Source organism: Periplaneta americana, chromosome 15 (genome assembly GCF_040183065.1).
Source record: "Periplaneta americana isolate PAMFEO1 chromosome 15, P.americana_PAMFEO1_priV1, whole genome shotgun sequence".
Taxonomy (NCBI): domain Eukaryota; kingdom Metazoa; phylum Arthropoda; class Insecta; order Blattodea; family Blattidae; genus Periplaneta; species Periplaneta americana.
In genome coordinates, this window is record NC_091131.1 from 140,285,163 (window position 1) to 140,306,772 (window position 21,610).

At 35.9% G+C, this 21,610-nt stretch overlaps 1 protein-coding gene across 1 annotated transcript in view; it reads right to left on the bottom strand.

The window, feature by feature from the left end:
• The window catches only part of LOC138715744 (uncharacterized), a 70,687-nt gene extending 54,204 nt beyond the window's left edge, over window positions 1–16,483 (bottom strand). Inside the window, exons 1-2 of the mRNA XM_069848798.1 lie at window positions 14,872–16,483; window positions 12,454–12,633 (exon numbers count right to left, since the gene is read on the bottom strand). Of these exons, the coding sequence (XP_069704899.1) occupies window positions 12,454–12,633; window positions 14,872–14,947 (256 nt within the window). The 5' untranslated portion in view covers window positions 14,948–16,483. The remainder of the gene's footprint in view (window positions 1–12,453; window positions 12,634–14,871) is intronic.
• Window positions 16,484–21,610: the final 5,127 nt, after the last annotated feature.

Here is a 21,610-nt window from a genome sequence, read left to right on the forward strand (position 1 = left end):
AATAACGAGAATTCATCGTACTTTCAGACAGTGTCTGCAGAAATTTATACAGGATTAATATTTGACAGAAATGCTTCCTTCATTACACTAGTAAATTAAAAGAAAAACGTGAAAATCTTACCTTATTTCACTTTTGCTTTGTGTCTGCGTCAAGCAACTCACAACTAATATGGCGACACTTTGGCAAACCCCAAGTATACTAAACAGCCACCAGAGTGTACCTATTGTCAATACCTATGGAGAAATCGAGCCGGCCCATTGATAGCAACCTCTACCACCACTACTACAGGCTTGGCATGTGAGGTGCAGGCCGGTGCTGTGTGCCATCTTTGCAATGAGGTGCGAGGCTTGTGGTTCCTCACGCTGAGGATTTAGTGGATCAGTTGTGTCCAATGAATCTCTCTGCCTGTTTGCCACTTTTGGGAAAGGAAGTTAAGGATGAAGAAGAAATCATCCTGCACACTTTGGTGGAGAAGAGAGTGATATCTTCAGTAGACTGTCAATACTCCAAGTATCTAATTGTTTTATTTTCCTATTTTATTATTAATTTTTATCACAGATTTGTTCCTTGGACTCGCATAATTACGAACTTACATCCCTATCGATATAAAACATTAAAAAAGTCTTCCCACATAATTCATTTTTGGCAGTCTGAGACAAAAATAGGTAGAGTGATTCTAAAACAAGTTACAAAAGAGTTTTTTACACTATTTTCTACACATTTACAGTTCCCTGTCCAACAATATGAAAGAAGAAGATAAGCATGGACTGGGGTTGTCCATGATACTATGGCAAAAACTGAAGTTTTTCTAATCTTAGCTCCACATACTTCGCTTTTGTCTCTTGACAGTCAAACTGCTATTTTGTAGTTAAATTTTAAGTTAATGAAGTGATATCAGAGGTCGCTCCATTCTAATAACACTAGTCAGCGATGAAATTCCTGCCTCCAAAGTTTTAATGTTTTTAGGGTATTTTTAGCATGCTGAAATCAAATTCAAAGCCAAAAAGTTCCTACCACGTACCATTTTTTTGTTATTTTTATTTTCTTATAATATATTACGACAATTTATAGCATAATCATTTAAACTGTAATACTTTAACATATGTAGGTTTAGTATGTTAGGATATGAAAACCAAATGTATTCAACATATTTTTAAGGTGTTTATTTTGAAAACCAAGGACACTGGATGTTTCTTAGCAGATAGGGGGTGCAAGCACATAAGGAAGTTAGGGCGAAATAACGTGCAGCCTTGTCATTATTTTTATTTGTGAAAGATAGAAATGTCAGCCACTCCTTGGTGAGAGACTCAACTCAACTCGTCTAGTTTCTCTCACATTTCATTAGTCTGCATTTCATCTGGAAACGAAACGAAATCAGTTTGAAGCTTTATTGTGGAGTAGAATGTTGAAAGTTTTTAGTTCAGTAAGAAAGTATTTACCATGTTGCATCGAGGATGTCTAAATAATCCAGACCACTTTTGTTATATAACTTATGTAGGATATACACATCGCCTAAGCAGAGGTGTAATATTACACATTTTGTGAAAAAGTCATACCATGCCTATTTTGGAATCAAACTTGGAAACCAAAGTAAAGCTTGGGCACCACACAAAGTATGTAGAGTATGCACTGAAGAACTTCGTCATTTGATCAATTGGAGAAGACCGTTGCTATCTTTTGGAGTACCTATGGTTTGGAGAGAGCAGTCGAACCATAGTAATGACTGCTACTTCTGTTCGTGTGATGTGAAGGGGTACGATTCTAAACATAAAAATCAAATCGTGTATTCAGTTATTCGGTCAGCCATTTTACCTGTGCCTAATGTATACCAATCCCTGTGCGACCAGAAAATCTTAAACAAACGTCATTCTAATGGTACTGACAACATAAAATAGGTTTTAAATACTTTTTCTCCAAAGATGATAATTTTGTATATTGCAGTAATGTGAAAGAATTTATGCTAAAACTTGGACTTCCAAACTATGACCTAAGTGAATGGAGCATGTTCACTGATGCTTCCAAGCGAAGTTTAAAGGATTTCCTCCTTCATAACGGAAACGTTTTTGGTTCAGTGCCCATTGCCTATTCAGTGATCCTCAAAAAATCATACACAAATTTGCAACTGCTGTCATTGCGACTAGACTATAGGAATACAACTGGCAAGTTTGTGATGATTTCAAAGTTCTTACTAAGTTGCTGGGTCAACAATATGATTTTACCAAATTTCCATGCATTCTTTGCCTATAGGATAGTAGGGTACGAGTTGATCACTGGACTATGAAAGACTGGCCACCTCGACAAAATCTGGAAGTCGGTTGTAAGAATGTTGTGCGTCAAAGCCTTGTGAGTTCTTCTAAAGTTGTGCTGCCATTTCTCCACATCAAGCTTGGCTTAATGAAACAGCTTGTAAAAGCTTTAAATAAGGAAGGAGGCTGTTTTAAGTACATATGTGACAAATTTCCACTACTATCTGAAGCAAATTGAAAGAAGATACATATTTAATGGTCTTGACATAAGAAAACATGTCTGGTGCGGCATTTAAAAACAGTATGGATGAAAAGGAGAAATCAGCATGGATGTTGTTTTAAAATTTCTTGGCAACAAGGATCCTAATTACCGAAACATTGTGGCTAACATGCTTGAAGCATACAAGGAATTTGGTTGTAAGATGAGTATCAAAATTTTCTGTTTTCTCAGCTAGATTATTTTGCCGGAAATCTAGAATTTTTCAGCTAAAAGTAAGATGAACGATTTCACAAGGATCTGCAGGAGTTCGAAAGAAGGTACCAGGGACGCGGGAGCATCAGTATGCTTGGTGATTATTGTTGGATGTTAAAGCGTGAAATACCTGAAGAGAAACATAAAAGAAAGAGGAACAGGAGGACTTTCTCAACTAAGAAGCAAGTGGTGTAATTTTTTGTGTGATACATTGTGCTAATTTATACATCCAATAGTGAAGTAAACAAGATAAAACAAAGCAAAAACACTCTAGTGACATGTACGAACAACCATACACATAATTTCAGCAAGTTGTATGTTTTAAATATTGCTTTTGAATTTGAAATAAAAAAGTGAAATGAAAAAGTTTGTGATGAAATTCACGTAATTATAAAATACATTTAAAGTGATTTTGCAAACACACCTGATGTGATAGAAGCAAACGGATTGAAAATTCGGATTCAGCACATCAACATTATATTATAAAATCACATTACTTAGTTAGCAACAAACACAAAGTTGAAATTCGCAGGCTAGTGTAATTTATGTCAATTTTATCGGGTATGAGTAAATGAATATGTCTAATAGTTTGAGATCTTCCCCAATGAACTGGCTGCTTGGGAAGCCAATCTCTAAATTGTCGACAGCAAGATTACCACGTGGATTAGACATGCTCCAAGTGTACAGGTTCATCTCTTGGACAAAGACAAGCCCCTCCAACATACTTACAAATTGACCTAAGGGAGCATGCAAGGATTCCAACTCTGTGAATAGATTTGTGTGTTAAGAAACTTCCCAAACTATGATAAATATCTCGATCTAAAAAAAAGAGCAGACCGCAAGGAAGTAATGTAATGAAACAAAACACATTAAAGAGATCTGGGCAAGTAGTTTGACACGTGCAATGAAAGAGATTAGAAATGAGGAGGACCAGATGTTTCTTGAAAAGCAAAGAGAAAAGTATTTTGAAGTAGCATGGAAGGTAGTGATGTCAAACAGCTGCAAAAGAAACCAAGAATGAATGAAGAGAGCTCGGTACGAAGAAGTGAAGTCTGTGTGTGTCTAATGCCTACCCACTTCACTTGCGTGATTCTGCATACCGCGGATAGATGGCAGGACTGTGACCCATTTTCAAGCTGCACACCACTCGGCAGGCCACGTTATGCATAATGTGTATCTGTTAAGAGTTATGTCGTGTATTAGAGTGAGTATATGTGTAAGTGTAGTGTAGGAAATGATGAGGACGATGACAAAGGTGAGGAAGAAAGAAAGGGAGAAACCCGGTGCCGGCACGTAGCCTACTCCTGTTGAATAGCACCCAGGGGACCACCAGGCTTAATGTCCCCATCCTATGGATGAATCACTATCAACAGTGACATATGCCTTCTTTTCATATGCACGTGGACAGATTTGGGATTTAATTCAAGCATACTGGTGCACAATTTAGTGAGTAAAAGTTGTGCACCACCATCTCTCGTAGTCCCGAGGTAGAAATCTTACATGAAAATTTCTGACCCTGCCGAGAATCGAACCTGAGCCGGCTAGTCTGAAGGCAGACGCATTATCAAAGTGCTAACTCGGTGGACATGAAGAAGTGAATTTATATCCATGAAAGGAAGAGCAACCGACCCTCTTCATCATGTTAATCACCTAGTGCATCTGATAGCGAGAATGCATATCGACTGTCTGAACCATTATCTTGATTTTTAACATTATTACCCGCTTCAGATGTTCCTCCTCACCACCCTAAAACCATATTCCAGTCACCTAAAGTAGTCAGTGCCTTGAATAGAGTCAGTCTTCCAGATTGTGCAGCAGTATTTGTAGCTGGAGCCATTACTGAGACACTAGATAACATTAGAGAGTGGAACAAAGCATCTATTGGTATCAAATACTCTCTAACATTAATACTGGAAAGTTCACGATAAGAGAGGCGAATGACTCATCAGTGCTATCTAGTGGCAGGGAATGTTGACAGTGAGGATAACGTGGCACGTAGAGCGGTAAACTGCATCTAACAAGAGTTTTGTACTTCAACACGTGGTGTAAGTCGTAAGGATTATTCTCATGGCTGTTCCACAAAATGTCAGAGAAAAGTGGAATTGTTTGTTCTGTGTTCTTCTGTAAAAACTACGCTTGGCAAAAAGATGCTAGATCGTTCTTCAGATTTCCGAAGTGAGTAGGTGAGTGAGTGGTCATGTAAATACAAGTAGTCTATTACTTTTCTGCCACAGGATGATGATGATTATTACAGTAGAGTCAGTAGATAACTTGTTCTGTGACCTTATCATGTGTTGCGGCTCTCACCAATGGGTATGGAGAAGGAAGATAATTAGTCTGAGATGAACTTTCGTGTCAGTAGATTCGTATAATTTTAATCATGAAACAAACTCTCTTTCTGTTAGCTCATTCTTTCCCCACTCGCACGATTCACATGACAGGTCTCGTGTCCTCACCATCATCATCATCATATTATTATTATTATTATTATTATTATTATTACTGTTATTTGTTTTTGTCTTATAGATGTGCCATATGGGTAAATAAATGTAAAAGACAGGACCTAGACGAAACGTTTAAAACTAGAGGAACAGAGTATCTGTACAAAAATCACAGAATATGTTCAGATCACTTTAGATTATCGGACTTCAATAACTCTAATTTGAAAAGTCAGGAGTAAGTAAAAATAAGGTGTAATTGGAAAAGTACCGAAGTTTCAAATGAGTCATAGACCTGTTAATTTTTCATATATTTTTTTAATAACAGTCTGAAGAGAACAGCTATTCCTTCACTGAATTTAACAACTCCTTCTTCCGAAAATATGGGTCAAAGTACAATGAAAGAACCACGAAGGTCCCCAAAGAAACGCATTAGACCTTCCATCGAGGAGGTGACAGGTTCTCCGATTCCAGACAGAAATGATGATAGTCCTCTACCAGGTACCTCATAATCAGATAGTACATTAGCAATAACATGTTCTCTGTGCTAAGTGAATCAGTTATTAAACTGCATAAAACTACTTTACTTCCATCATACCAAACACAATTTCTTTATAGTTTCTCCATATAAAATATAGAAAGTCATGACTTTTTCAAACTAAATAGACGCATATTGTATACGTAACATAAAAATACGAATTATTGATTTTGTGAAGAAAGTGTGTGAACTCATGTTTTCTCATAAAAACTGATTCAGTTAGTTATTCGCAAAATATTATTTACCTAGCCCTAGACTTTCAAGACGTTATTAATATTTCACTAAATTAAGTCCCTGTTTATTTTTTAAGATGCAAGAAATCCTAAAAGGTCAAAAATGGCTCAAAATCTTCTGATAAAGACACTTTCTAAGAAATTGATTGCAGCTCAAAAGTTGGTATCTAAACACAAAAAAATTATTTCATCCCTTCGGGTGGAAGTGAGAGCTCTGAAGACAACCAGTTCAAATACTGATTTAATCAAAATTGTTTCTAATGATGAATTCATTATGTCGCAAGTGCACTTAAAAAGAAAGAAAAAAATTGGGAAGGCGGTATTCCAGTTACGATAAAAGTGTCCACACCTGTGGAGTAACGGTCAGCGCGTCTGGCAGCGAAACCAGGTGGCCCGGGTTCGATTCCCGGTCGGGGCAAGTTACGTGGTTGAGGTTTTTTCCGGGGTTTTCCCTCAACCCAATATGAGCAAATGCTGGGTAACTTTGGGTGCTGGACCCCGGACTCATTTCACCGGCATTATCACCTTCATCTCATTCAGACGCTAAATAACCTAAGCTGTTGATAAAGCGTCGTAAAATAACCTACTAAAATAAAAAAAAACGATAAAAGTTTTGCATTGGCACTCCATTATTGCTCACCTCAGGGCTACAGATTTTTAAGGAGACAATTGTGTTTGCTAACAGTCAGATCTCTCCGAAATTGGCTTCATGGATTTGGTAAAGGCCCCGGTACAAATCCCACCATTTTACAATTATTAAAAGTAAAGTCTGGAATGCTGCCACTAAATGAAGAGGTAGTAACACTTTCTGTAGATGAAATGTATTTGAAGGAAAATATAACGTACAATGCTAAAGTGGACATTTTTGAGGGATTCATTGAATTGGGTATACACAGCCCTAACCAACAATCTCCAACTAACGTAAAAGATTCAGAGGTACCACTTGCAAACCAAGCAATGGTTTTTACGATTCGAGGAATGTGTAAAAATTTTAAGCAAACCATTGGTTACTTTCTATCGAAAGATGCCATGCCTGCAGAGATTTTAAAATCACATCTGCTTGAAATGAAATAAAGGATACGGGATTTATCCCTAAAGCGATTGTTTCAGACCAAGGATCAAACAACACTAAATTGAGAAGACTGCTTGGATGTAATGAAGTACAGCCTTATTTTGAACACGATGGTGAAAAAAATTTATTTGTTTCATGATACACCACATTTGATTAAGAGCGTAAGGAATAATTTAAAACATTATAATTTTAAGCTATTTGATAAATTAATTAAGTGGGAATACCTACAAAAACTTTATTTTATAGATAAAGATATGAATCCCCGACTTTGTCCTAAAGTAAAACTTAATCACTTGAATCTACCACCATTCACACCGATGAGAGTGTGCCTTGCTACACAGTTATTAAGTCATTCTGTAGGAAAAGCTATGGCAACACTCATAAAATTCAAACAGTTACCAGAGGAGGCTCAACCTATTGCAGACTTCATCCTGTTCATGGATAAAGCTTTTGATTGTTTTAACTCTTCTAGTTTCCAAACTAGTAAAGCCTTAAATAGGCCACTAAGTGAAAATTCCACACACTGGAATTTTTTTAATGAAATAGAAAAAAACATTTAGAAATATCCAGGTAATAAACAACAGGAAAATGAACCCAAAATGTATAAATGGCTGGCTAGAAAATTTACAATCTTTAAAACTGCTATGGAAAGAATTGCATTATAATTATGGATTTAAATTTTTAATAACAAGAAGATTAACACAAGACTGCATAGAAAATCTCTTTTCTATTATTCGATCTAAAGGTGGAAACAATGTAACTCCAGACTGCTCGAAGTTTAGAGCTACAATTCGGGCAATCATGATGAATCAATTCCTAAGTCCTCCTGAAACAAGCAACTGTGAAGCTGACGTTTGTTCTTTCTTACTCAAGAAAGAAGATATCGAGGCAGCTAAATTGAATTTTTGCAGTCCAGGCATTACAGATGTCTCTGATTTGGATGTAACTGTTGATGACAAAAATGTACAGCATACAAATGAAGAAACCGTGTTGCAAGAAAATGCAAGAGTTTATGTTGCAGGTTGGGTGTGTAGCAGAATAAATCACGAAATTTGTCGAAGAAATTTATCTTGTAAAGAAAACCCCAACAATGACGTAACAACGCACATCGCAAATAAAAAATACTGTAAAGATTCAAAAATTTTTTCCTAATGATGTTTCTCTAATGCTCAGCCAATTGTGTTCTGATGTTTTCAAAGAAACTGATCATGTTATTTATAAAACTAGAATTGGTGTAAAAAAAGAACTAGTTAAAATGGTAGTGCTCCCTGTTAACATGTCCATTTGCAGTGACTGTGCCAATGTCTTCATTGACAAATATTTCAATGTGTTAATAAATTGTTACATCAAAAATAAAATGGACAACCATACAGCTAAAAAAGAAAACAAGCGATGTATGAAAGCTGCTAAAGTCATGCATAACTAAATTTCATCAAATTTGAAAATATGAGAATTTATCAATTCATTTCTATTCTAATAACTTTGTAATTTGTTATTAATTAAAAATGTTATGAACAAAGTGACTCTAAAGTATACTATTTATTGCTTTGCAGCTTCTTATTGAAATCAAATGCACACCTCTCCTCTTTTCCTCACGTAATCCAGCACGACGCACGGAGTGTGCGAACGTTTCAAGCCGCTAGATGGCAGCACTGTTACTTTTCGCCGCCGCTTGCAATGCTAAACAGGAAAGCTTTCTAGTATTAATGTTAGAGAGTATTTGTTGGTATTCAAAGTCCATATAATGATATCAAGCTTCTTACTCTCCATAAGAAATATCCCAACCAAACTGTAGATAAGAAAGCACAATTATAGGCTATTATGGCATTTTGCCAACATCTTTGGTTTCTCTCTGAGCATCTAGTTGCTTTTTGATGACCAAGTGACCACAGAGAAAAAGAAAAATCATCACAATCATCATCATCAGCATCATCATCATCATCATCATTTACTAAACAGGCTTTAAATAATGTGGTCTGTTGCGGACTCAATTCGTTTAACCAGCAAAAAAGGAAAATATAGTAACAAACTTGCAGCCTCCACAGAAACCTGATACTCCTCAATGACTACAGAACATGGCTAAATTGGAAAACCTGAAATTGGAGAATCCTATAACATTGAGAACCAGTTATTTATTTGAAGACTGAAATAGGAAGAGACAAATCTCAATCTTTCCTGCACAGACTTCCTACAGAGTGGTTTTACAAGGAACTCGTGATTGCTCCTCTTAGACGAAGTAGTAAATGACACGACAGAACGCACTATCAACCTGTTCCAAAAGTACAATGAGACATTGAAGAAGATGAATAGAAACAGTTTCTTCTATAACTTTTATCCAAACACCGATAAGAGTTTTCTACTCCTTCAAAAGCTGCTCTGACTTTTTTCTTTCACTATGTTACACATTATAAACTTCTCACCTCTGGAGCGACTTGTAAATGGTAATATTTTAATGAAATTTTTTGTGCTTGTTTTACACATTAATGCATAATATTAGCCTTGTGGGAATTTGAATTTTTGAAAGTTCGGTTTTTTGGATCACACTACCATGTCAAGACACTGGAGGAATTTCTGTTAGCTACTACCAAACACATGTAATTTTTAAGTGAAGAGTTCTCTTTTAGATCTCTTATGTCAGATTCTAGAATATTGACATAACTAAGTACTTGACTGAGAGTATCAAATGTATTTTGCATGTTTAATCTTACTGTTTCTAGTTGGACTGTAAGAGATTCGGTATCATGTACGTATCTCTGGCAGACTTAGTGTTCTCTCAGAAGATAAAATTTTCTTGGTAGGCGATCTATTGCAGACTCCATCCTGTTGTTCTCTCACCAGTGATAGCTTGGTTGAAACATGATGTGAACTGACATGAACTTTTGTACTGTCACCCCTTGACAATCTTTCTGATGATAAACATTTCTTGCATGGAAAGATGAAGGACCCACCTCATGTAAAAGCCTCATACTCAGGATTGCCGAATTTGAGACAATCATGGTGGAACGCACTTCTGACCGCGCACCTCTTAGCTTTACAAACCACTCACTATTGCTCGTATAGTGTGGTCTCTCACCTCGCATGCATCAGATCTTAAAAAACAAGCCTTTTGAAGACTTGATTGCTGTGTGGATTTAGATTCAAACATGAGCACAGCTTAAATGTTATTGACTACTAACGACCCAGCAACCATAAAGCATTCTGTATCGTTAGAGACTGGAATTTTTTGTTGAGTTCAAAGTGCAAAATGTGGGATTTTCAAATGGGAAAACTGGTGCTTTCAATTAAATTTTTCAGTATTTTCACATTGTTCGTTTTCGAGCTTGGAAATTGGTATGTTCGTTTTTATAAAGTCTTTCCAACACTTTTTCCCAGATATTCGCAATTTTTCTTTTTGTTTTGCACACTGCAAAAACAAGTGGCTATAGAAGTCAGCACAAGAGATTGTTCGTCTTCCTTGCGAAAATTAATTGCCGATGCATGTTTTACCAACTTCAAATCTTTCTCAACAGTATCTCTTCTTTCCCACGAGACCTCACAATTACAAAATTTACACATGACTGTACTTTTGTCTGTGCAATAAAACCTATACCTTATATACTGGAAAGCTCTATTGGAGCTATTTTATTATTAAGCATTCTTGTAGCCTCACTTGCACGGGAACACAATAATGTTATTTCGCCTATGTGTGACACTATAAACAAATAAAACAAACACACTCAACACGTCCAAAATAATATGGCATTCAGCAGGCTCACAATGCTCACAATACGATTCTCGCACATCGCTACATATATCAGATATGATGTCAGGAGTGTGTTTAGACCAGGTATTTGAATTAAAACCTTCTAGCTCGTTGACCGTTGACTAAAACAGATTCAGTATCGAATGTGCAATACTAGCGACCATAAATATCGACCTTATCTGTGCGACAGCTATCGATTATCGATTGTAGTAAAAAAAATTAAAAATTGAAAATTCGCGCACATAATTCGCTAATTGCTTAAAAAATCGCATTCCCGACTTGATACGGATTTCACGATGTTTCACGAATTCAAATCAGGCATAAATGAATTGAATAATGTATATTTACTGTAATTAGATGTTGAGAAATATTTTTTTCCAAAATTCGAGAAATATTCCATTCCCTATGAATTGTCAATACTTTAAAAGAAGGAAATAATATATTTCATTCAAATGGAATAACAAATTGTAGGAGAGAGGAAAACGAAGTAGGGTAAATCTTGTTAATATTGTGATAAGAGTAATATCGTGCTACTGTGTTTGATAGCTTATCATGCTTTTACAGAGCGAGAGAAGGACCGATTTGATGCAGCAACTTGTCCATGAACTTGTCCTTAATACATTGTCAAAAAAAACAGATTTTTGTCTCGATAAGTAAAATTGTAATAAATTCTCATACCAACTATTACGATATTACTCATATCACGATTTTACCAACCTTTACCCTATCTTATTAATGTGCTTAATAATGTATTTTGTAGCTGAAAATATATTTATTTATTTAAATTATGTTTTTGAATAATGAATTATGGTTCATAATTGTGTATGCGATATTAGCACTCAAAGAGAAAGGGATATTGGTAGACGGCTGCCAAAGTAATTGCAGATCAGTCTCAAGCCTGCAAGCATAGTAATATCGACAGGCCAGTTCTAAAGAGAAACAACTCAAAATTTAAAGTTGTGAGAAAAATGAAGTTTAAAGCTTCAACCATACATAAAACATGATTAATTGAATTTGGATTAAGTTAAACGATCCTCTGATTCTTCACAGCAACATAAAGCTTCAAAATGCAGCTTTCTTTAAACTTTAAATTTTGAGTTGTTTCCCTTTCAAGCTGGGCCGTCGATTTTGTATTTCTGTTTTGACTGCCTGCACACTTGGATAAGGAACAATAATTTAATAATATGACACGATTATATTTAATGTCAAATTAAAAAACTAGATAATTTCGTGTTAAAATGTTAAATTAATATTCTTCCTTTTATGTCAAGAACCTAATTTGTTTTAACTACAAACATTTAAGAACAGGTTCTATGAACTAAGGCAAATTGAACAAGTGAATCCACTGGATAAATGCCCTATTCCCTACCAGTAAGAATCCAAGTCTCCTGAACTTGTTCACAGAGTATGTGGATATCCAGAGTACCGCAATCCTTTGCGCTGGAAATGCCGACAAATCAGCCATTTTTATTACAGCGCTTGCTATTTGCCGTACACATTTGTAAAGGGAATGAATGTAGCCTAAATCAGAATCAAATATTTTTAATTTTAAGAGCCATGGCCTAAATTGAGTTTTACTTTAAATGTTCCCATCCCAAGCATGTTGAAATGGAATAACAATAGTTGCCGACTAGTTGATTGCACTGCTCTGGGATTCTGCTTGTGCATAGCTGAAAGAGCATCTACTTCAGGATGTAAACAGTTACTATACCTGAGTACATAGAGAAGTCGAAAAGACGAATCGCCACTCTCTGCAGATGCTGCAGCTCCTCCAGCCTGACTTCCTCCTCCCACTCGGCGTACCGTCTGCTGGATTCCTCAAAGTGGTCGCTGCTCGAGGTCTGGGTGGCAGTGTCTAGCATCATCAGCTTGCCAGTTGTATCATGTCGAGCTAAAAGGCAGTGTAATTCTGAACTGAAATCTTCGTAATACACTGATAGTTAACTATGAAGAGAATAAATAGGTACTGTCCAGCTGAAAGGTTATGTCTCATCCCAGTTCGTCCCACTCGTTTCTCCTGTCCTCTCTGTAAGGGCTAGTGGCTGAGCTGTTAAGTTCTTCTCTGCAAATATTTGCTGTACGGAATTGGAAGTTTACATAATATTATACAACTGTTTAAAATAATTTAAAGAAAAGGGCCCCGTTAAGTAAGTAATTGTCATATCATTTCCCCTGTTTTGACGACTGTGTGACATAACCACTTGGACGGAGAGTAGCATGACAACATGTACATCACCAAATTAAACTATTAACTATAAGTGAATCATAAAAGTAAAATCTGAAAAGGAATCAAAAGATGAAGCACGTAGTAATGGCATAACCTCTAAGAAAAATAAATTCAGAGAACTGAAATGAAGAAGTTTAGACTTTTATTAAAAAATGAAATTAAATCATCCATATTCTTTTATTTACAGATGGCTCCTAAATGTTATGTTTCTGTGTGTACCAAAAATTACTAGAGTGCTTTAAGTGAGTGTGTTACATTACAGTTCTCAAATTTCCAACTGAAAAGATAAGTTATGTGGCTGGAAGCTACTCGTATACTATGAAATATTTTCACGCCAACAAAGCATTCAGTTGTGTGTATTAAACACTTTGAAGTAAACGATTTGTATCTAGTACATGTTTCTAGAGACAGAGAAGGAAATGTGCAAGAATAATCCTAAAGCAGATCTCTTATAACTATTTCCAGGTTTACGGGAACAAATAGATAATCTTATTCCTCAACAAGAATGGACCCTGCTAACAAGTGCATTCAAAGATTTGAGCAGCAACAAATTAAGTGCTTGCAAATGGACAAAATTAATTCGTTTGATGACCTATGTAACATAGATACTTTAAAAAAGATAGCAGGTGGATCATTAATCTCAATCCAGTGTTTCTGTACTTTTTGTTGGTTAATTTTGAGGGTGTGCCACAAATATATTGATGTATTAAAATATATGACAATTTATCAGTGCAATTGTGTGTAAATAATCAAAATGATATTCATTGCATCACAGAGTTGGTAAGTGCACACATGAAATTAGAAATGTGGTCTCAATTGGAGAGCATTCTTCTGAAGTACGTAAATTATAATAATTATTACGGTGTAATGATGTTTAGTGTTAACACGACAGCATGTTGGCCACGTTTGTATGTTTACTTAAGTATAATGCTTTATTGTAGGAAGTATTCGAAGTATTATGTTTATTGGAACAAATTTCAAACACATTAAATATAATGCCAAAATACTTATGTGATGTATTATAAGTGCATCTTTGTTGTACAGTCATCTTCCTCCTGCAATGTTATTAGAAACTGTCCATTTTATACGCTAATATAATACTGAAATCTTTTAACAAATGCAGTAAATCAATAATAATGAAGTAATTTTTCACTTTTTTGAACCCGTGTGCTAGTAATCTTTTCTCATGCGTTAATTTACGACTCTTTATCAAATGCTATTATTATCTAGCATCTGAATAAAATAATTAAGTGCAAAAACAAGCGTGATAAAGACACATTTGCTCTATATGGGTTGAGGGAAAACTGCAGAGAAAACCTCAACATTGACATTCCTTAATTTGAGGATCAGCCAGCAAGCCTTGAGAAACTGCTATAGAAGCAGCACTTTCTCTATCAATACTGTCTTTACTTGTGCAATACAATATGCTAACTGCGAGCACTGCGGCTGCAGTATTTGTTCTGTTGGATTGAATGGGGGACAATCACATCACACGCGTGATCAGAAGTTAAGGTTGTTGCAACCATAAGGCAAATTCCTGCATGACGCTATCTGCAGTAGGTTCTGGAATGTAGACTATGATTACACCGTAAAAAAGGTCCTTTCTAAACAATAGGGCAATAATGCAACAGAAAGTAGAACATTTCCTAAAAACAATAAAATACCAAATAGTGCAAATAAATGCAAAATAAAAGTAGGCTATATTGGTCTCTATTGAAGTGTAAAGAGTTTATATTGTATCCTGCATTGTCTCTGAAGTATAAGAAAAAATATGATATTTCATCAACTTCCGAGCCCTATTCATCACTCATCAACTCATCACTTTTTCCCACCTCACTTCTGACATTCCCATCACATCCACTCTGTTTCTTCTCATTGCTTCCTTCATGTTTTCCAACTCACCCGGTAGAACTGGTGTCTTCTCATCCCTCGTTGCAGTCGTTGATCTTCTTTTCTTCTCTTCTGTGTCTTGTGTCATGACATGTCCTTCCCCAGTATCCCCCACCCGGACATCTGATTGGGGGGATAGTTTACGTCCGGAGTTTTTTTACCAGGGAAAGACTCATCATGGCATTTTCAACATATCTTCTTGGGATATATAAATGCGGTAGCTTCCCATTGCTTTCCGCACACCACTCTCTCTTTCGCATCTTGAAAGATCCCAGGGGGCCCCAGCGTGGAGGTGAGGAGAGTGGATTTGACTAATTAGGCCCTCCGGACTTCACCGAAATTTACCACTAGGGTTAAATATCAGTTCCATCAGGGTTTTTGACCCAATCAGAGACTGGGAAATCCCAATTAGTCTTTGCCCCCCTTATTGAGTCTAAAACATTACAAAGGTTATCAATGTGAAAAGATAACTAAGATACTTATCGAGCATGACACCAAGAAAGCTGGTCTTCTTATTTTAAAATGTAGTCAACCGACCGCAAGGAAATTTAAATATTGTCGTTTTCATATTTTATATTTAAAACGTATTTTTAATTTTTCTAAAGAAATTGATATAACGTACATTTTATGAAGCAGTTATGTATTACATTATTGTTAGGTTACTTGATTTTTATCGACAGTAATCTCACTAGATAATGTCCGACTTTGTGTCAAGAAGAGATTAAAGAAATTCAATATTACCACTCAAGTTGGGCTCACAGAATAATAATATGGTACAGTCACGGAAGATAAATTACTATCTTGGAAATTTCAAGCTCATAGGGAACTTGCACTCTAAATATCATGCAGTCGAATACAGGGGCGTTTTAAATGAAAATAATACTAATTGATCTTATTTCTCATTACGAATGTCATAACAATAGAAACTTGTTAAAACTAGGGTTGCCATAATGAAGAAACAAAGAAATCAGTACATGATTCAAAAGTCAATTTGATCGACAGGAAAAAACGCAGGAATTTATAAGAAACTTGTATATATAATTTATTTTTCACATTAATATCACTTGTTTACTTAATGTGGATGAGACTGGCCACTTCAGTGATACACTTTACCTTATCTAGCACACTATTTGGCATGCAATTTACATTATTACCATTTATTTTAGCACCACACCATTCATGTCTGTAGATCACAGTCACAGAACCTTTCATACTTCTCAGAACTGTGAAGAGAAGGAAGGATGAGTTGTGAAGCTAACTGCAGTTTACATTATACTCTATCTGCAGATGCGTTTACTAACTTAAGTGATAATTTGTTTCTTTCTTGTATCCACTGGCCATTCATCAAAGAAAATGATCTTTGAACGTTGGTATTATATCCACGTAGAGAGAAATAACAATTCTACCATTTGCAGCAGTTCTAAGTAGGCTACTGCACCACGGAAATACAACTGCGACAAAAATTTACCGAGATTTCGTGTGAAATCATATTTTTAGAAATTTCCTCTTTGTTGTGCAGTAGGAAAAAATTAAATTTTATCACCTAGTCAGACAGAAGGCTCTTACTGAGTTCGTAAGATGTATTATCTTGCACCCATTTGAGTATCATTTGAACACTATCTTACAAATTACTGCATTTATCCAGATTTCTGTCCGACTTCATTCAAAATCGTGGACATCAGTCTTTTCTCCCTACACTATAAAGCCATGGACTGTCCGAGGCATATGGCAGCCCTTTGTTACAACCCAATGCCAATTAAATTTAATGCATTTTCTCAATTCTCTTCATCAGATCATTTTGAAGGGATATGTGTTTACATTCACAAAAATATACAAGTAAGCTCTTGAAGGATGTTTAAGTTACATTCAAACAATATAATTTATTGTAAACAATAAATGCATAATATTCTAAATTGTAAAACTTTAATTAATAATATAATTTGTTTATATCTACATTTTATACGGTTATATTACTGAATCATCAATCAATGCAGAGAACTTAAATTGTACAACGAGAGAGTGAACTGGGCATCAGCAGAAATATTTAAATGATCCTTATTAATGTTTGAATATGTCTTGAAATGTTTATGAGATGCCACAGAAACTAGTGAAATGTCATAAGTACGCCTCAAAATTGATGTTTTTATTTCGATAAATAAGATGATGAAATCAAGAAACTGCTGTAATGGAATTGAAAACTGGCAAAGCTATAGGAAGTTTTACAGGTTTTCCGATTGCAAGGTCATGGGGATTGTGTCAGTCTTCAGTCTGGGCATTGCACACACGTACTCCGTGCCAAAGGTGAGTGTAAGCTCATGTCTATCACGTGTGTTGTGGGGGAAAGGCGTCATATGACACAGCTTCTCTCTGGTGCTGACCAGCCTGTACAGCTACCACATTGCCCCTGATGTATGGGACGATCCCCAGCCAGAGTGAGGATTTTGATTACTTAAAAAATTATCTATAAAAGACCCAAAAAGTTATATTATAATGGCTAGAACCCGGAATTTTAGGTGCTAAAAGTTAATATTGTTCCTCGCTATAGTTTAATATAAAAGCCATGCCCCCACTTCTTTGAGATGCCATTCTTGTCATTCAGTATTTTCCCTTCGGTACTGCTAAAGGTCTCTAATCCTCTTAACCACCACTTACAAACTAGCGCACGATTTACAAGATCATTGCCATACCTCCACTTCATTGAAATGCCATTCTTGTCATTCAGTATTTTCCCTTTGGTATCGTTAAAGGTCTTTAATCCTCTTAACATCACTTACAAATTAGCACACGGTTTACAAGATCCATTGCTCAGTCCTTCTGACTCTGTTGTCTATTATTACATAATGGACTCTTGTGAACTAAGCTTAAAACTTTCCTTACGGGCACTAGGCCTACTTCTATTCATCTACACTCAGTGACATTCTTAACTTTTAGGACATAAAATTTCGGGCTGTAATAATGACCTGAAATGATGAAAAAACAGACCTAAAAACAAACAATACTATGCATAAGTAGTCAAAATACTACCTTAAATTAACAGCTCTTCAGACTGTCTACTATGGTATTCCCATATAAAAGTATAAAAATTTCCCACACGAACACAAATTTTCCCACAACTTACAGTGTGAGCTACAATAAAATAATTAATTAGGTCATAATTAAACATTCAGCTACAATAAAAGAGAAGGGTGGATGTACCAACCACCAAATCTCCTCCACATCTAGCACATGTATCCCAATAACGGAAACTAAAATGGATGCTGGTGACTTCAAAGGTGCTCTAGTTCAATTCTTTTATTTGGAAGCAAAGCGTACAACTTAGCTGAGAGCTTCATGTGCTATTCTGTTCTCCTCTTCCTTTTGACATGACTATCGAAAAAATCCTTCCAAGTTCTGCGTTTGAATGAAGTAGTGTCAGTACTAATTTTGCGAGTTTTTCTATATTGGGAAATTTTACTTCGTCATTGAAGACTGGCTTAAATTAGGCCTACTAAAAAAAATCATTTTAAAATTGAAAAATGATAAAAAAAAAAAGCTCTCTAAATTTAAAAAATGACTTCAAAGAATTAAAACAGCGAAAAATGACCTAAGAATGACAAAAACTCTACATTTCTGTAACCAGCAGCTCATATCCAAAATGTATTTATTTATAGGCATTGCAAAGAATGTAAAAAAAAAGAAAGGTGACATGTCATCAAAATCCGCGCCCTGATCGTAACCATAACCATTTATTACATGCACTAGATCATGGGACATGTCATATTTACAAACTAATAGAGAGTTAGATAATACACAAGAGTATATCGCCATATTCATCTTCGTGGACTGTCCTGGCTCAGTACTCCAACATTTACCAAATATCTTCTATAATGTGTCCGACATTTCCATGCTGACCACTGTTCATCCTCTTCACATGTTCACTCCACTTTGGTTCATATTTTATCTGCTCATTGACAGGTTCGTGTTCTAATTATTTTCTTATTTCATTTCTAATCTGGTTCACTCATGAGCATCCTTTTATTGTATGTAAAAATTTAATTTCTGAGGATTCTATACGGCTTTAATCTTCATGTTAATTACATTACCCACCATTCACTTTCCTGAGAAGTGTCGTCATACATATGTAAAATTTTAGCTGAGTTGCTTTTCTAGTTCATTTTGCCCATAATCTTTTAATAATGTACTACACATTATCTGGTATATTGTATGAGACTCCTCACCAATATTAACAGCATCAAAATGACAATAGAAGAAAAAGCACTGATTCAATATGAAAAACTTATCAGGTTACCAGGAAACAATTGGCATTCATACAGTCCTCTCTGTAGATTGAAAACTCAAAAAAGTTTCATATCCATTGTTCAAGAATTAAAACAGAAAATCAATATCCCAAATTTAAAAGAAAACTTACAAATTAAATCAAACCCCTTAACTCTATTAAATATAGAATATAATCTAAATTTAACAGAAGAAATACTGATATCAGAAGTAAACACTGAAATAATGGAACAATTGTCTTTAGAGACAATTAATATTAGGTACCCTCCACAAAACTGGCTTCATTTATACACCGACAGATCCTTGATCTCCAGAGAACAAGGTGCCGGTGCAGGTGTTACGTACTGTCTCTTCTTACTTTATAGATCTCTTGGATATGGGACAACAAGTTTTGAGTGTGAAATAATTGCAATACGTGAAAGTCTCAGGAATCTTCTATGCCACATCAATAAATTTAAGAATGCAGTTATATTGTCAGACTCCAAAGCAGCTATTCTATCAATAGTCTCTAAACACACACCTTCATCTCAAACAACAGAAATAACTAAAATGCTCTCTCAATTAATATCACTCAATAAAAGAATTGTATCCCAATGGATACCATCCCATTGTGGAATCCAGGGAAACGAGAATGCGGATGCTTTAGCAAAGAAGGGCAGCACTGCTACTTACAGACCTGTTACTAAATCTACGTATTACTCTGTTAAAAGATTTATTAAATCTACATACTTAGACTTCAACAAACAAAATTTGATAACACAATCTTAAGGGAAAAAAATGGAACTCTCTGCATCAAAATCCACAGTTAATTCCCGATTTACCACGAAAATCGTCTGTAGCTGCATTTAGATTGGCAACAGGCCATGATTGTTTGGCCAAACACCTGCATAGAATTGGAATATATCAGTCCCCTAACTGCCCATTGTGCAACTCAAACCAAGAAATGGATTCGGAACACCTCAAAATCTGTGCTTCAGTGGCTGGCCATGATAATATCTTTGAAAAATATTGAAGTGGGAGAGGTCAAATGACTTTACTGTCAAACGCCTGGCATTAGAAAACAACAACATTATCTGGTATAGCAGAGGAGGCAAGATCTGCCCTGCGACCTTATCATGTGCAGTCACCAATGGGTATAAAGGGTCAAGACAGGTTTTAGTCTGAGATGAAATTCCATGTTGGTAGATTTGTACAGTGGCGGCTGATTGGCTGAGGCAAGTGAGGCTGGGCCTCAGTCACTTTGTTTTCTTAAACTCAAAATTTTAGTGGTTTTTAGTCGTATATATCATAGCTATTATATTAGTTCTTTCAATGAAGCATATAGAGTTGTAGAAGTAGAAAACCTTGTGATGTATATAGACCTGTCTTGCAGTAAAATTTGTTCCTGAAGCCAGGATCACTCATGCCGTGTCTGGCTTCTGCATTTCCCCGGGTTTTAAGGTTGCACTGGGAAAGCTGAAACTGAGATACATTTCTTGTGGCCTCGTGGCCTAGCAGGTATTCCCCCACCCATCAGCCTTCACTTCTCTCATTCAGAACTCGGTTCTTGTCAATGCCTGTCTCAAGTGTCGGTTGGGATGAGAATAACAGTGGTGAATCGTCATATGGTCCACTGTGGTTATGTGTTTCGGGAAAATAGTAAATAGAAGTCTTATGGCCATGCCGTAATAGTTTTGAATTTTGTCTATAACTGAGTCAGTTAGCCTCCCCTTTCCTAATAAACCCTTACCATCCGATAATTTTTGTCCCTTCACACTGGTTGTCAGTCTCCTCAAAATGCCCATTCTCTTCTGCATGTGGCCTATGCACTCTAATTTTCTAATTTGTACGTCATTCCCATGGGGTTTCAATTCCTCAACAGCACTGAATGACTTAGAGTCCCATCTCCTAAATATTTCACATATCTCACATTATATGAACTGAGTGACCGATTGAAAATGTTCGTCACACCTGCAACCTCCACTCCACCACTTGACCCACTGTAATTACATTCACAATCGGTTTCATGTTTATTTGTTGTTCTACCTTCACACCTACAATGTTTTGATAATATAGCAACATCAATTACCTTGCCAGTGTCCACACTAGTTGCCGTCACAACGCCATTTAGTGAAATGTGGCCCCTTTTCTGCCACGTCCCATCAAAGGCAGCTGATATGCCTCTGACATTATCATTTTCTGCAACTGCTTCTTCCACAGCAACCTTCATGTTATGTAATGCAACATTTTCAATCGCAGATCCAATTATTATGTTATATCTAGTAGACCTGGTTGGAGGAGGTGGCAAATTCAAAATGCCACATAAAGTCTCTCCACCTGTCTTACCTTTTCCTATAGCCCTAAGGCCATACATAGTCAAACATTTACTGTGTAGAGTTTACACTGTTATTGGGTTTATCTTTCAAATATCAATAGATGAAGAGTTGTAAAAATTTACACCATACTCACAGTATTTACATTTTAAAACTAATTCTGC